The sequence below is a fragment of the Leptinotarsa decemlineata genome, unplaced genomic scaffold, assembly GCF_025532065.1.
Source record: "Leptinotarsa decemlineata unplaced genomic scaffold, Ldec_3_MD MMD2_tig00026328_RagTag_RagTag, whole genome shotgun sequence".
Taxonomy (NCBI): domain Eukaryota; kingdom Metazoa; phylum Arthropoda; class Insecta; order Coleoptera; family Chrysomelidae; genus Leptinotarsa; species Leptinotarsa decemlineata.
Window position 1 is genome coordinate 29,034,809 of NW_027412688.1, and position 16,953 is coordinate 29,051,761.

Below are 16,953 nucleotides of genomic sequence, written 5' to 3' on the forward strand. Positions count from 1 at the left end.
ACCTTGCACGATACATCATATCGTAACGAATCATTTGATCCTTCAGTTATCCAGTGGTGTAATTCAAATTTGGATGGATATAATGATAAAAATAATAAAACGTCTTTATTTACTTGAAGTGAGAACATACAAAATATACAAAAAAATATTGAGATGAATGGGCGGAGTGTCAGTGAAACAGTTTTTAAACTCAACTTTCGACAAAAAAAAAATGAAATTTGAAATGAATGAAAGAAAATTACAGTAAATACATACATTTTCCGAAAATGATTATTATTCAGTCACCAAATCTTTTGTGTAAACGCATGAGCCACGGTCAGCATGAGGAAAGGGAACTACTCAAATAAATGATCTTTGAGTCTATTTTTAAAGTTTTTCAACATGTAGGATCTGAATTCACTGGGCAGGAGATTGGAGAATTTAGCTGCGTTGAAAAACAGAAGACCTGTGTTCAGGAATGACCAGCACCGACCTCTTCCTAGTGGAAAAATTGTTAATATTTGAGAAAGAATTCAATAGATTTTAAATTATTCGAACACACTTGCAGACCGGTTTCGGGCTGTTTGGCCACTCGTCAGTGCAAGGTAGTGTATATAATCAACATAAAGTCGATGATTTCCGATAATTGAAAATCGAATTCCGTCAGAGTATCATTCCTCGAACTAAGCTGAAGACTACAACAAACAACAGGGATGTCGTCGCCCCATCTGCCTGTGAACGAGGTAACCAACTGCATATCCGAAATTTGCCCAATTCCTCGTATAAGGAAAGAAATCGTTCACGTATGGTCAGTGGGCATACTTGAAGACTGGCTATAAATCTACAGCTTTGAAGAGGTCGTCGGTGATGGAAAGTAAAGCTGTGGTTGTGCTGTGTTGAGGTCTGAAACCGGTCTGCACGGGTGTGATGATTTGGTGATCATTTATGAAGCTGTGAATTTGGTCCTTCATGATCATCTCAACAACTTTTGAAAGACAAGGTAAGATGGTGATAGGCATCAGGTCAGAGAAATCCGGAGAAAAGTTGAATTTAGCTAAAGGAATAATCACACCGTTCATCCAACAACTTGGGAAAACACCCTTAGTTGAAATATGGCATTAGCGAGAAAGGTTAACGGATCCCATGGGTCTATCTAAAGCAGGGTCCACACTATGCCGCGGGCGGCTTTGCCGGATTAGAAAATGCCGGCCCGGGCCGTGCCGATCCCATCCCGCATAAAGTAGGTACAGATCAAAGGAAGCCGAGCCGAACAAAAATATAGAGTGGGGAAGTGCCGAGCGGCCCCGAGCGGCTTCAGTTACAATTAAACCTCCGACCGAACTAGACGAATTATTTTATTTTTGACTCAGTTTGTTTAAGTAGGGTTTTTTATTGTTCATTTTAAGTGATGGAGTGGAATGACGAACAAGTTTTAGTGTTAATAGACTTATATAGAGAACGTCGTCTTCTATGGGATAGTTCAGATTCCCAACATAAATTAAAAAACCAAAGACACGAAAGTCTCACAGAGATTGCTGTGTCTTTTGGAGTGGATAAAAATGAAATTGAGCGCAAATGGAAACATTTAACCAGCCATTTTTGGAGGGAAAAAAAGAAAGAAGCTGAAACGAAAAGAACACGGAGTGGCGCTGATGAGCCGTACGTTAGTAACGCCTACCAACCGATGAATTTTTTGGCCGATAAAAATTAACTGAGGAATACTCAGGATAGCACACAAAGAAAAGAAGAGGTTAGTTTGTAATTTCTATTTATTCAATTTTTTTTAACAACTATGCTAAAAACTAATTTCACTTTCCAACATAATATGTTTTACTTGTTGTGTTGAAATGTCACTTCACCCTGTGGAGAAATAAAAAAATCGGCAAATTCATCTCTTACTGATTGAGCCAAAGTAGTACTCCTTCTGGGAACGTAAAGATGAAGAAGCATCACGCCTCCATAATCCTAACGTAAGTTCCCCATCTTCCGTAGATTCGCTATCGAACATTCCTCTAGGGTTATAAACTGATTTTGAGGAGGTTTTGCGTAAAAAATTATGTAGGTAAACAGCAGCCATAGTAACTTTCGTTGCAATTTCAGGTTGTGATGCCATTGGAGATCGGAATACACGAAAGCAAGCAGACAGCACTCCAAAGGCATTCTCAGAAACTCTTCGAGCCCTGCTGAGTCTATAACCAAATACCCTTTTCTTAAATCCTTTGTCATGTATTCCAGAGTACGGTTTCATAATATTTGGTGAAAGAGGGCACGCGTCGTCTGCAACTAACACAAATGAGGTTAGGGTTGTCCTTCCTGGCAATGCCCGTGGGGAAGGTAAATGTAGAGTGTTTTCTTCTAGAGCTTTCTTGAAAAATGTATTGTTGAAAACGCCTCCATCGAAGATTCTCCCTTGACAACCCACATTAACATATATAAAATTGTAATTGGCGTCCACCACAGCCATCAAAACTATGCTAAAAAATGCCTTGTACTTAAAAAATTCCGAGCCTGAATGAAAAGGTGCTACTAAAGCGATATGTTTGCCGTCGATAGCACCGATGCAGTTTGGAAATTTCCACTCTTCCTCAAATACCTGGGCGATTTCATTCCACTCTGCTTCACTCTGAGGCATCTGAAAAATGAAAGTAAAAGAAAAATTAGTCATATTTTTTAGCGAATTTTTAGCGAATTTATTTTAATATTTATATTTTCAGGAAGATGGACCACAAGACAGTCAAGAAGAAGGCATTAACGACGACAGCCAAGTTGTTCATCCCCAAAATTCTGAAGAAAAACAAGCATCAACGCTGTCCCCTTCAGAGGTCGCCGGAACCAAAAAAACATTCAAATCTCCAAAGACACTAAAAAGCAAATCTGTAAGACGTCGATTAGTGGATATTCCCGGTTATTCCAATGCACTGGATGAGGCTCTGAACGTCATGAGATCTCTTCAATCAAAAAGAGCGAACATCGATGATGAATATTCGTTGTACGGTGAACAGATAGCAATTAAACTGAGAAAGCTTTCTTCGCCCCGAACCAGGTTAGTTGTGCAGAATAAGATCAACCAATTATTATTTGAAGCTGAAATGGGATATCTTGAACATCAGCATGGGTACAATGTGCCACAAGTTAATATACGGCAAAACTCTTGACCGGCCAATCCAATGGTGCCTTCATTTCCCCAGACTTCTAACATGCCCAATTAAACGCAACCACCATTCTTCATTGACAACATGACCAATTCAACATCTCAATGGTTTTCGACGTCTGGATATTCCTCATTACCGTCGTCAATTTCATCCTATTCGCAATTGACATCCCCGACATCTACTAATTCAGAACTGTCCAAAATGGACCCCTTCCCTCAATAGTTTTTAACTTTTGTACTCAATTATTATTTTTAATGATGTCAATAAAAGTACTATTCTAAATTAATTTTGTTTAATTTTCCTTATCTTAATGTAGTCTTGAAGGGCCTTTACAATGGCGTCACAAACTTCAGGTACGATTTTAGAGATACATTGTTTGGAGATCTTCAAAACATACATAAGTGAGTGGTACGAATCACCAGTCGCAATGAAGCGCAGAGTGACAGCTAATCGTTCGCTTGCTGGAATAGCATGTCTATAAGAGGTATTCTTTTTTGATATTTTGGGTCCAACCTTGTTGAGTAGCATTTGAAAGTCCGATCGCTGCATTCGAAAAAAGTTGGTGAAACCAACGTCATTTCGGTATTCCAAATTCAACGGGTCTTCTTCATCCAAAATTAAATCTTTCATTAATTCGCTAGCCGTGTACAGCTGCCGTCCTCTCCTAAGGCTTGGGCGAATCCAAAATCTTTCTTCGACGTCTTTTTGGGGGCTGATTTAAAGCGAGTATCACCACAGCCATGGCTGACATAGCGACGTCATAGTCGGTAATCATCGAAAGCATCTCTGATTTGATTTTCATATACCACCAACTGTTGGAAGTAAAGTTCAAAAGGATGTCCAGTTTACAATCACACGGACTCGGGTGTTACACAAACTCATTTCCATGCATACGCTGGCTCTCATAGTCTAGTTATTAATATGAAAGAGACTGTTTATCGTTTTCTGTTTTCATAAAACCACTTGTTTAATTTCCCTTTGGTACTCAGTTTTTGATAGCGGCTGCAGTGCTTCTGGCGTAAAATATAGCTCATTAACAAAGTCATTTGTTTTTCTCGTTAGCATGCAGCTCAGCATGAAATTATTTTTCAATTATGTTATGGCAAATGTGAAGATTAAATATCGCTTTAGTTCAGGTTTGATCCTGATTTTTCATTATCCGTTCTGGAATCGGAGAAGTGAAAGCAATTTACGAGGGCAAAAACGGTAGGGGGTTACTTGTAAATTTCAATTGACGATATGAAATGCAACTGAATGATTTTGGTGTTATAATAATTTGAATATGTAACTGTTTGAATGACAGAACGCATAAATGAGAATGGAAAGATCAAAAGGCAATAATCCACCGAGAGGTTCAATAAGGTTTTATAGTAACACAAGCAATAAACGAATGCTCTCTTTTATTCAATCTTGGGAGAAAAAGGTACTAAACGCCAAAGTACAGTGCTTGATGATGAAATTGAATTTACAATCATACTATACCGCTATAGCAACTGAAATACCAAATGAAGATGCAGTGAATATTGGATTTGAACATGATGATTTTTGTAAGACAACTGATGTATCCAGATGTCCTGGAATCCAAATGAAATGACGAGACAAGTGTGCTGTCGTCAGAAAAACAATATATATGAGGTTTGTTTGAAAGTGGTTGACAATGTTTTGTGGTGCATTTCATCAGTTCGGACTTCCATTGTCTTATAATGATATAAATTGATTAGAAATCCCTGAAAGAATCTGTGTAAAAAATATATAAATTGGAGAACTTACTAACGTGAGAATAAAATATAGAAAGTTTCAAAAACAGATAGAAAACATTAAATAATGACAGTTGATAAATATTTTTGGCTGACAATGTCAAGTGGGAAAATTCTGAATGATACTCGAATTACTAGATATATATATATATATATATATATATATATATATATATATATATATATATATATATACACAAATAGAGATTTTATTGAGTGGTCATGATACAAATCAAAAATGAAACAATTCGTGGATACAACACTCCAAAAAAGGGGGCAAACTGCGGGCACGTGTTTCTGGCTATTGGCCTCATCAGCGCGGTGCAGCCAAGTGTAAAGATGGGCAACACGTGTTTGCCGAAAGCAGCAAACAACACATACGCACTGAGTTAACAACAGAAGCCAACCGCACATTTGTGGTTCCAGTTAGATGTAGCCTGGGATTTCTAGGTCTTTTAACTGGAACCACAAATGTGCGGTTGGCTTCTGTTATTGACTCCGTGCGTATGTGTTGTTTCCTGCTTTCGGCAAACAAGTGTTGCCCATCTTTACACTTGGCTGCACTGCGCTGATGAGGCCAATAGCCAGAAACACGTGTCCGCGGTTTGCCCCCCTTTTTTTTGGGTGTTGTGTCCACGAATTGTTTCATTTTTGGTATTTCAGGTACTTTAGGTGAATTTGCTTGTGTTTGTTCTGCGTCAGGTACTCTTCTTCGTGTTAGATCTTCTCTAGGAATGTGTATGGTTTTGTTTAATATATTGAATGTGAGATCTTGTTGTGTTTTGATTTGCACTTGTTCCTCGATAAGTGATTTATGACTGTTGAATTCATGGAGTGTTATCTTCGGCTTGTATGTGATGTTGATGTTCAGTGGTTTGAAGATGTTTGTTAGTTTCTTGGTTTGGTGTCCTACGTACGTAAATGCTGTCCATCGTTGTGTTGTTTTGTCTGTTGGGGTAGCTTGATCCTTGTTCTGTATTTTTCGTTTGATTCTGTTTTATAGTTTATCTATTGTCTTTCGGGTGTATCCGTTTTCGTTCGCTATTTGGTATATGATTTTCCGTTCTTTGTTTCGGGCTTCATTGCTGAGTGGTATCCTTAACATTTTATATATGAATGTGTTATAGGCAGCCATTTTGTGTGATGGTGGATGGTTTGAACTTGCGGGTATGGTGGAGCTTGTTTGTGTAGGTTTCCTGTATATTGCCATCTGAAATTGTGTTTTGTTGTGGTTATATCCTATGGTTATGTCCAGGTAGTAAGGTATTGAGTTGTTATCTCCTCAATGCTGAAACATAGTTTTTGATTTATTTCGTTAATTTCTTTTGTTATTTGTTCTATTCTTATTCCATTGTTTTGTGATATGTACAGTCCATCGTCAACGTATCTGAACCATTCTCCTTTTCCATCTTGTGTTTTTATTATTGTTAAGATTTTCTCATCTATGGTTTGCAGGTATATTTCGGATATAAAGCTAGATAGTGGGGATCCCATCGCTAGTCCATCTGTTTCTTTATAAATTTTCCCTTCAGATTCGAAATAATTTTGATTAAGTATTGTATTTAGACTGTGTTCCATTTGGTTAATGTAGGTTTTGTCTATGTTTTGTTGTTTTAGGTTCTCAGATATGATGTTTATACTTTCGTTCTCTGATTTTCCATCTGAATTATTCTGCTTCGATGTGATCAATACGGGAAATCGTGGATTCCACTGCAGTTATCATTTCCAAAGTAGGCACAGATGTTGGTGCAATGGCAAAGTTTAGACCTTTCCTTAACAAGTATTCCACTATGTCTGTGAGCGGGCGGGAACTCATGTTGATAATAATTTTTCAATATTGTCAATATATTCAACAGCTGTCGCCCCCATACGAAAGACAACCCTCAGAAGTTGAGAAACATATTCATCAAAGTTTTGAATGAGTGATACTTATCAGCTGCTCACCTTGTCTCTTGCTTCCTTTTAATCACATTACCTTTTGTCCTTGGCCTGCCTCATGTCTTCTATACTGTACATTGCATTCTATACGGTGCATTGCATAAGTCGACGCAATGTCTTTAATGATTTCCCTACCATTCCATTTAAATCAATTCCTGATTTTCCAGAAAGCATGTAATACGAGGTTGTATGACATGTGGAACACGCAATTTCGACGCAATCAATCATGGCGGCTTTGGTAAATGACCCGGAATGTGACTAATTGCGAGACTTGTTATAAACAACCGGGAGCAGCTAAGTAGGCTGTCGCGTGAGTTTTGCGAACTTCACCAAAAGGATTATTGAATAAACATTGAATGGGTGAAAGAGCCAGCAACTCATTAGCGGAATTTGGTTGAAACACATACACAAAAAAACCTTTGCTTCGGTTATATAGGTCGGTCGGTAGCCAGGCGGTTCGATGTGGGTGCTTTGTAACTCACTTGAATTGACTGCCGTGTTGGTCGGTGGTTCAAGCTCTAATCTGAACGATCGATTTTCACTTGCTATCGTCCAACCCGTGTTAGGAATCACACTTTAAAAGGTAAAACCTCGTTTATCCTTAGCTCGCACAAGTTTCGACTTCTGAGGGTTGTCGTTCGTGGGGGTGCGACTGCTGGTTAACGGAAAAACAGATTTTGAACAGATTTTAAACAGACAGATGTGGAATTAAGTTATGCTCAGGACGTACCGAATTTGGCAACAACATAAACAAAAAAGCATATACAATCAGGGGAAACTTCGAATGATAGATCAGTTTGTAATCGTGTTTTCCTTTTTTTCAGTTTTCTGCAAATTTCTCTCTTCATTTTGAGTTAAATGTTATGTGAGGAAGGAAATGCATTATAACGTATTGAAGTACAGTTCATTGTGAGCCTCGACAATTTGACAGATCACAAAACATGTGTTTTAGTTCACAGTCGACAGACAGAGAGACAAAAATGTATTTTCAAATTGAATATTATGTTTGCAGGATAGCAGTAGCAGTAGAGTAAAGATGGACATATGAACAAAAACATAAACTAGCACAAAAGTGGAAGATATAAACACAACACATCAACATAACATATAGTGATTAAAATCATGAATAAAATTGTCTAAAAGAACAATTCGTTCAGGCCAGTCTCAACTAACTTACACTGCAGGTTAATGGACTGACATCTATCAGAAAACAACTACTCTTCTGGCTAATACCACGAATGGCGTTGGATTATATCTGACAGGTGTCACTACAGGAGTCTTTACAGAAGTAATTCCTGCATAGGCTGTTGGCGATACAATTGTCGGAATTGATTTTCAATCATTGGAAGGGCCACACTTGCAAACCACTGCCGGGCTATTTGACCTCTTGTCACTGCAAGGTAGTGTCCGTCATCAATATGAAGTCGATGATTTCCCATAACTGAAAATCCCCATGCCCCCTCCCGGGTTGTGTGCCCAGGTCGCAAGCTCCCTCCTTACGGAATCATTTCCGCAGGTTTGGACCTGGCGACCCTTTCCTTCCACCCCCGTTTCTTAAGGAAACGGTCCTCAATCCAGCTGTTAGGCACTTCAGCAAGATTGATATCTAACCTCTTTTGGTTGGAAACCAGCCTTTAGGTGCTTTTATTTCCCTATCTAACTTCTCGTTTTGAATTTTATTTGGCTCTTATTTGTCGCGGTATTCCTTGTTGAATTTTTGCATGGGGGCCCCCAAAACTAACGGCGGCCAGAATTATGGTTGACGGGCGTTTCTCAGTGAAGCTGAGAGAATGTGCTTTGAAAGTGAATCGCGGTTTTCCTGGAAGAGAGTATATGGTTAGTACACTACACTATACTTGCCGGAGCCGCCTGACGGCGACTCATGGGGGCGGTCTCTGGTTTTGTTTAGTCGGCCTAGGATGTTTGTCCCTTTCTCAGAACCTGGGGTCATCCATGTTAAACGCCTCGTGTAGATCGCGGAATGCTGGATTTAAGTGCGATCTGATTCTATCGAACGTGCTTTCTGCATGTTCTCTCATATACACGTCCACATATTGCGTGTCCAGGTCTAGATCTCTGTATATGTATCTGTTTGGAATATAGTACGGTGTATTTACGGCGGCCCTTACGCTCGTATTCATAAATGCTTGGATCTTCTTTCTGTATGTCTGCGCACACTGGCCCCAGGCAGTGCATGCATACAGTATTATTGACATTAGGATCGTTCTGATCATCAGTAGCTTGACTTTCAGTGCCATGTTGCTACTTCTTCCTATGATCGGCGCCAGGCGTCTTCTGGCCTGTTTGGCCATTCCTATTCTCTGCTGTACGTGGTCCTGGAATGTTAGCTTCTTGTCTAGGATGACCCCGAGATATGTCGCTTTGTTTGTCCACGGAATCTCTTGTCCGTTGAAGATGACGTTGCCTTCCGGTTGTACGAACCTGCGGGTGAACAGTATCGCCTGACTCTTGTCAGGGTTGATACTGATCTTCCACAGGTTAGCCCACTCCTCTAATCTGTCTGCCTGTTGTTGTAGGTATCTCGTAACGGGTGCTTGACTCTTAGATCTCGCCAGCAGGGCCGTGTCGTCCGCGTAGAGTGCCAACTTGTTAAAGTTGTTCTCTGGCTTGGGCACGTCTGCCGTGTATACGGAGTAGAGGTGTCGTGACTCCTGCCTCCAGTAGTCGAACTGTTGATAATTCGTCTCCTACTTTGTAGCGGCATCGCCTGTCAGCTAGAAAAGACTGAATTAATCTTACCATTGGTTTTGAGTATCCAAAATCGCTCATCTTGGCTAGTAGCCCGTCGTGCCAAACTCGAACGCCTTGGAGACGTCTAAGAAGATAGCTCCGGTGTTGTGTCCTTTGCCAAGGTTGAAGCCTTCTGTCGCAAAGTCCACTACCCTCAGGACTTGTAGCTCTGTTGAGTGTTCTGATCTAAAACCGAATTGTTCGTCGGGGAGGATCCCTAACTCTCTGGTTTGTTCTTCTAATCTCTTCAGGATGACGCGTTCCGCCACTTTGCTTACGGATGGCAGTAAGCTTATTGGCCGGTGGTTCGCTGGAAACAGGTGGTTCTTCTTGGAAGTTGGTATGTGGATTATCGTTGCCTCTTTGAACTGGTACGGGAAGTGTTGCAGTCTGAGTATAGCATTTATGATGAAAATCGAATTCCTTTCAGAGTATCATTCCTCGAACGAAGCTGAAGCGAACGACATACAACATATTTGTCATTGCCCCATCTGCCGGTAAACGAGGTAACCAAGTGCATATCCGAGTGCCCCAGTTCCTTGTGTAAGAAAAAACTTCACACATAGTACTGCACTGTCACCTATCGGATATAATCCAACGCCCTTCATGGTATCAGCGGGTGTAGGTAAGTTGAGAGTGACCTGCATGAATTTCCTTTTCAGATGACTTGTTTGACAGCCAGTCTTCAAGTATGCCCCCTCACATATGTGATAGATAGGTGGTTTATAACCTGATTAGCCATACACGGACAGGTTCGTGATTTTTCACTAAACAAACAAAAAACAAATGATTTAACATACTTTTTATATCTACTGTGATTGAGGCTTGTTGGGTAAATTTTGTTATTATTGCGGGTCGAATAATTAGACACATCTGTGAATTTATGTAAGGCTTTTATGTTGTTATGGATGTAAGTTAGAATCTTTAGAATGTAGATGGCAACGTCAGTAACGATTTTGTTGTCTTCGAATGTAGTCCTGTCTGATTCAATATAATCTGAATTGAAAATGAGGCATACTCAATAATTTTCATTGAATGGGAACAAGCCACTTATCACTGAGTTAGCTAAAAATAATGAACGTGTACTTATGAAACTCTATTAAATGAGGATTTGAGATTATTCATAGCGAAAAATTATATATTCAGTTTTCTACTGATCCTAACACATGAATTTGTCATCAATGATTGAACCTAGGAAGTTAATGTTATAACAAGTAGACAGAAAAATGTTTTCGATGTTGATATTCTCGAATTGAACAGAACCTCGACAATTCACGAAAAAATGCATATATTTTGTTTTCTCCAGGTTCAGAAGAAGCTAGTTACTAATGCACTATTTCATGAACCGTTGAATAACATTCAATGATTTTTTCGTTACTTCAGTAATAATTTCCAGTGATGATTATTGATAAGTCATCCGCATTCATGAACGGTTTGCAGTTAATTATTGACACAAAAGAAAAATTAATGAAATTCGAAACTGACAACTATCGAGGAGAGATACATCTCTCTCAACTACCTACACAGTGGAGTCTGGTAAACGTCTGGCGGAAAACAACTACTTTCCCGGCTAATACCAAGCTGGATATTGAGTAGCCTTATCGAGGCTAGCAGCAGGACCATGATGAAATTATTCAAGTAGATCACCTGCAGACCGCGAGTTTGAGGTATTACCTCTCGTCAGTACAAGAAAGATCCTAGCCGGTCTGGGACTCGATTAATTTCAACACGGCTCCGCTACATGTATTTCTCATATTCACCATTGTGTAAAATGTAAAACTTACTGAAAAGTCACTTTTCAAGAAACGATCTTTTATTGCAAATAACAAATGAGGTATTTGATTAAAAATAATGGAATTACGAAAAACTGAAGAGGAATATTCAATTCATTGGTTCGGACTTTCATTATCTAAGCCCACAAGAAGCCCCAAGTATGGTTGAGGTACGTTGACGACATCTGTTGAAAAAAAATATGTTTTTTCGTTAATCAGTTGTCGCCCCCCATACGAACGACAACTCTCAGAAGTTGAGAAACTTGTGCGAGCTAAGGACTAACGAGGTCTTACCTTTTAACGTGTGATTCCTAACACGGAATCATAATATGGAACCATGTGAATGCAGAACTAGACACCTTTCTGAAGCACATTTACAACGTAAGTCCTTTCATCACTTTCACAATGGAGAAGGAAGTCCACTATGAATTGCCATTCTTAGACGTGTTGGTGAAGAGGACCGACACTAAATGGAAAACATCTGTATACCGAAAACCCACTCACAAGGTACAGTATCTTGACCAGAAATCCAACCACCATCAATCGACTAAGGAAGGACTCATCAAGACTCAAGTAGACCGTGCTTTTGGGCTCTGTAATACAAGGAAAGGTCTCGAAAAGAAACTAGGCATTACCAAAAATGACCTTCAATGGAATGGTTACTCCAAAGTGATGGTGAAACAGACTTTGGCTAGAAGACAGCAACAGCCTCACAAGGAAGAGAAGCCACCACAACCATTATTTGTAGTTCCCTACATCAGAGGATTGTCGGAAAGCATAAGAAGAATTGGGTCCAAGTATAACATCAGAACCTGCTTCAGATTTGGGAACACTATTCGTAGCAGCATCATAAACGCCAGGCCACCAAACGCGGACTGCGATTCCAAGAATTGCATACACCGGATACCCTGCGAGCGCGGAGAATCATACATCGGTGAAACTAAGAGGCCTTTGAAAGTTCGCATTGCAGAGCATAAGAAACACACACATTGACGAGAAACCAGCAATTCAGGAGCATGTTTGGACTCATCAACATAACATCAAGTGGTCTCAAGCTGAACTCATTCACAAGGGGGAACACATACAAGTAATTTTTAAACGACTGAAGGTCTAGAAGAATATTAAAGGTGGTTGACAAAATCGACGCACCAGCCTTTGTTTTATACTCAGAAAATGAATCAGAGAGAAGACATTTTAAACTAATTTATTTTGTTTTCACTGTATTGTATATGTTTTCAATATTGCATACTTCTATTCTGAATTCTTGTACTTTTGTACTCATCTGGATATATTTCATATGGGATGAATAATCAAGAACCTGTATCTGAAATTTCGTCATCATTCTATCATATCCAGGTATGATGATACATGGATAAGATGGATTTCTTAAATTCATAAATAATTCATCATCACCTACTGTGCAGCTAGCTCATTCACTACTCAGATTAATGATTATTTCGTGAATAATAGAAAGTCAGACAGCGCCGACTATACTAACTAATCACTCGAAGCCGCGTTATACAAATTACGAAATACCTTCTGAGCATATATTCAGAAAATTAATCAAGTTCTTCGAGCTAGAACTCGCTATTTCTTACAATTAATAATCCTCGCCGCTTTCAAGACGGCGGAGTGTATTGATTCTAGATTGTTTTTGCTATGAATACACGGTAGAGTTTGCGAAAATTGATAACGACTGTAGAACGCTAATTTTTTGACAGCGCAGAAAAAAGCTTGATTCATAAGACGTAATGCCTTCGATACACATTCGTAGAATGTCTTATATGTTTTATGTAATATATTGAATGTTAGGTCTTGTTGTGTTTTGATTTGTATTTGTTCCTCGATAAGTGAATTATGACTGTTAAATATATGGATGTTTAAGTTTTCCCAGATGTCCATACGGTTACCCTTATTGACTTGTTTAATGAGTTTTATGTTCTCTGGTGGGAAAAAGAGGACGACAAAAACCTAAAGAGAGTGTATAGCATACACTGCTCGGACTGCAACAAATTCTATATATGCCAAACCAAGAAAAAACTTACCCAAAGGTACGACGAGTACACGCCATACAAAACAAACATAATTTCTCCCCACCATATAATTGAATAGGAGTTATAAAGCTTCAAAACCTTTTTGAAACTCCTATTGATAATAATAAGTACCATTCTGATCATTCACATATTGATTTCAATTTGAGAGCCACCAGTAGACAGCTGTTTCAGCCTATTGGGCATCGTCAGTACCGGACAAGCGGTCCTCGATTGAAGACAAAATGAGAAAAACTAGAAAGTACTCGTTTTTTCTATAACTATAAATTATTTCTGCGGGCTATGGAAACACTATTTTTAGTTATTCAAGCTTTCGGAAATATATTTTTTTCCTTTATCAAGAATATCTACAAAATAATGATCATGCGAATATTATACAGTAATAGATATGTTACCAAAGACTCACCAAAGTTAGTATAAAATATAAAAAAGCATATAAATCCAAACATAAAAACGAAAAGTCAAATGCAAAATTTGACGTTGAAAATGTTGTTACAGCACCAGAGAAAATGTGATTATTATAATATTTACACATACAGTGAGATTTAAATGTATGTGTAAGTGAAAAATTATTAGTAATATGATATTGAAATTATTTGTTCAATTTTATTTATCAAAAGTTAAAATATAATTGTAAATTTGACTTGAATTTTGTATTTCTGATTTTTTGTTTTAATTATTATCATGTTTACTTATGTGAACCATTTCTAGAAAACGCCTTTTGAATTCATTATTTTCAACTGTTAAAATTGTAGTATTTTGATAATCCATAACATGATCTGAAGAGATAAAATGTGCAGCTAGTCCACAGGAACGTTTGTTTAGTCTGCAGTCACTTTTATGTGAACTGATTCTTCCAGATAGATTACGACTGGTCTCACCAATGTAAATTGAATTACAAGAAGAACGTGGTACACTATATTTTTTAACATTAGATTTTTTTTTGTTGCTGATAGGGGTTTTGATTTTAGAATATAGGGTTGAAATTGTTTTATAAATCTTGTTAGAAATTCTAATACTTTTCATGTCACGAAATATATTAAGTAATTTAGGGGTTAAATTTGGAATATATCTTATAGAATAATTATATATAATTTGATTATTCTCATTAGAAGAAGGATTATCTGTTTCGGAAATTTCATACCTAATACTACGTGATGTTAGGGTACATAAATTTGTATAACTTGAATTAAGATTGAATTTGGGTAAGTATAGTTATATAATAACCAGTCAACTAAATTTGACCTTGAAATGAATATGATATGAAATGATATGAAATCTAGAAAGGTTAATGCAGTCAAGCTGCTGGAAAATAATTCCATGAAAATCAAAAAATAAATATATAAGTACTCTTTGATCATTTCCATATTGATTTCAATTTAAGAGCCACAGGTATACAGCTGTTTCAGCCTATTGGGCATCGTCAGTACCGGGCAGGCGGTCCTCGATTGAAGACAAAATGAGACGTAATCTATCTTGATTTCCTGCAGGTTGAAGCCTGGCTCCCTTCCCCTTTCAACTGGTGTTTGTCAGAAAGACAAACGGGTTATGACTGGTGTTTATTGGTGGCATGAAAGTCCTGAGACATCCATACCGCCCTTCGCTGTATACCCTTACCTGGCTGGGGTGAGATGGATGAAGATATTATTCATCCGTTAACTGAGGACATAGGGGCCTTATGCGACAGAGTGTCGGGGCCTTCTATATCGGGAGGGGTCGTCTACAGCGTAATCTATAGCTTCCCTGACTAAAGGATTTTCATGAGTTTCAGCATAATCTAAAACTCGCCGATTCCTCGACTGAATGGATTGCTGAATGGAAGGCAGCTTCAAATCTCTGCGGATGGCTTCATTCCGCACGAACCACGGAGCATTCACAATCATCCGTAGGATTTTGTTTTGTAGAGTCTCCAAGATGGAGATGTTAGTCGGAGCCGCTTGTCCCCAAACGCCTGAAGCATACATGATGACAGACTTGAACATCATGTTATAGATCGTAATTTTATTCTTTAGGCTTAACTTGGAATTTCTATTTATCAAGGGGTACAGGCTTGCCACCCTACCCTGGATTTTTGCCTTTACGCTTAACAGATGCGGGTTCCAGATGAGCCTACGATCTATAAGAAGACCTAGGTACTTGACCCGCGCTTGCCAATCAATCTCCCTTCCAGAGATTCTCACTTTCATGGCCGGAGAAGCTATCGTTCTTCCCATGGTTATTGCCTGAGTTTTTTCCGGATTCACTCGGATCTTCCACTCGAGGTACCAGCGCTCGAGGTCGCCCAATGCACGTTGCATATAGACGATCCCGAGCTCCCGACCCATGGAAGATGAGAGGAGAGCCGTGTCATCGGCGTAGAGAGATACCTTCACATGCTCGGACCTCGGAAGGTCGCTGGTATAAAGAGAATAGAGCATGGGAGAGAGCACGGCCCCCTGTGGCACTCCAGCGAGGATCTCTCTGTTGTCAGACAGAGAGCCCTCTACTCTAACCTGAAATGTTCTGTCTTTCAGGAAAGACCCAATCCACCGGATCAGGCCCCGAGGCAGGTCGAACGCTATTAATTTGTGAAGAAGGCCTTCATGCCAAACGCGGTCGAAGGCCTTCGAGATGTCTAGTAGGACTAGATGGACTTTTTTGTTTCTATTTAACTCCGCGATGGTGTTTTCGACCAGTCTCAGAGCCTGCAACTCAGTGGAATGTTCTCTCCTGAAGCCAAATTGCTCATCAGGCAGAACATTCCGGTCCTCAACTTCTTCGTTGAGCCTTTGAAGTACGACTCTTTCAGCCAGCTCAGCCGCCGACGAGAGCAGACTGATCGGACGATAATTCTGCGGGAAAAGCCGGTTCTGCCCCTGTTTTGGGAGCATGACGACGACCGCATGTTTCCACCTTCTGGGGAAGTATCTCAGAGCCAGAGAGCTGTTAATGATGTTCAATAGGCTCTCGACGCAGTTTTCCGGGAGCTTCTTCAATAACTTGTTAGTTATTGAGTCAACCCCCGGGGCTTTCTTGGCTTTTGCAGCCTTGATGTAGCCCTTCAATTCTTCCACAGAAGCCGGACGAATGACATCATCGTCATCCTCCCTGAGGATGCGGTGAACCCGATCTTCGAGCAGAATATCGCGGTCGATGTCGTCATTGTCGTCAACGTTAAGTTGAAACTGACGTTCCATCGTGTCAGCAAAAGCCAACGCTTTGTCGGCGGGGGAGTAGCATACTCCGCGCTCTCCGTGAATGGGCGAGGGAGCTGTCTTCTTTCCCTTGAGTCTTTTAGTGATTGGCCAAAGCTCGTCACTTCCAGGCTCAATGGATTCCAACAGCTCCTCCCACCTGTCATTTCGGTAGTCAATGATGGCCTGTTTTACTTGATTGGCCATCCTGTTTGCCGCTGTTTTGTCTCCTGGGAAGAGTGTTCGCTGATAGAGCCTTCTCAGGCGGTTTCTCTCTCGTATCAAGGCTTTGATACGAGGGGGAAACTCATTGTAGCTCTTCTGCGGACACTCCTCACTGGTGGTGGCCGTCCGAAAGGCATCATTCACAGAGGTCTCGA

At 39.7% G+C, this 16,953-nt stretch overlaps 1 protein-coding gene across 1 annotated transcript; it reads left to right on the top strand.

Annotated features, from left to right (window-relative positions):
• Positions 1-1,210: 1,210 nt before the first annotated feature.
• LOC141485640 (uncharacterized) lies at positions 1,211-3,299 on the top strand. The gene is made up of 2 exons (XM_074182715.1): positions 1,211-1,642; positions 2,694-3,299. Exons 1-2 carry the CDS (start codon positions 1,388-1,390, stop codon positions 3,132-3,134), a joined length of 696 nt encoding a protein of 231 aa, XP_074038816.1. The 5' UTR covers positions 1,211-1,387; the 3' UTR covers positions 3,135-3,299.
• Positions 3,300-16,953: the final 13,654 nt, after the last annotated feature.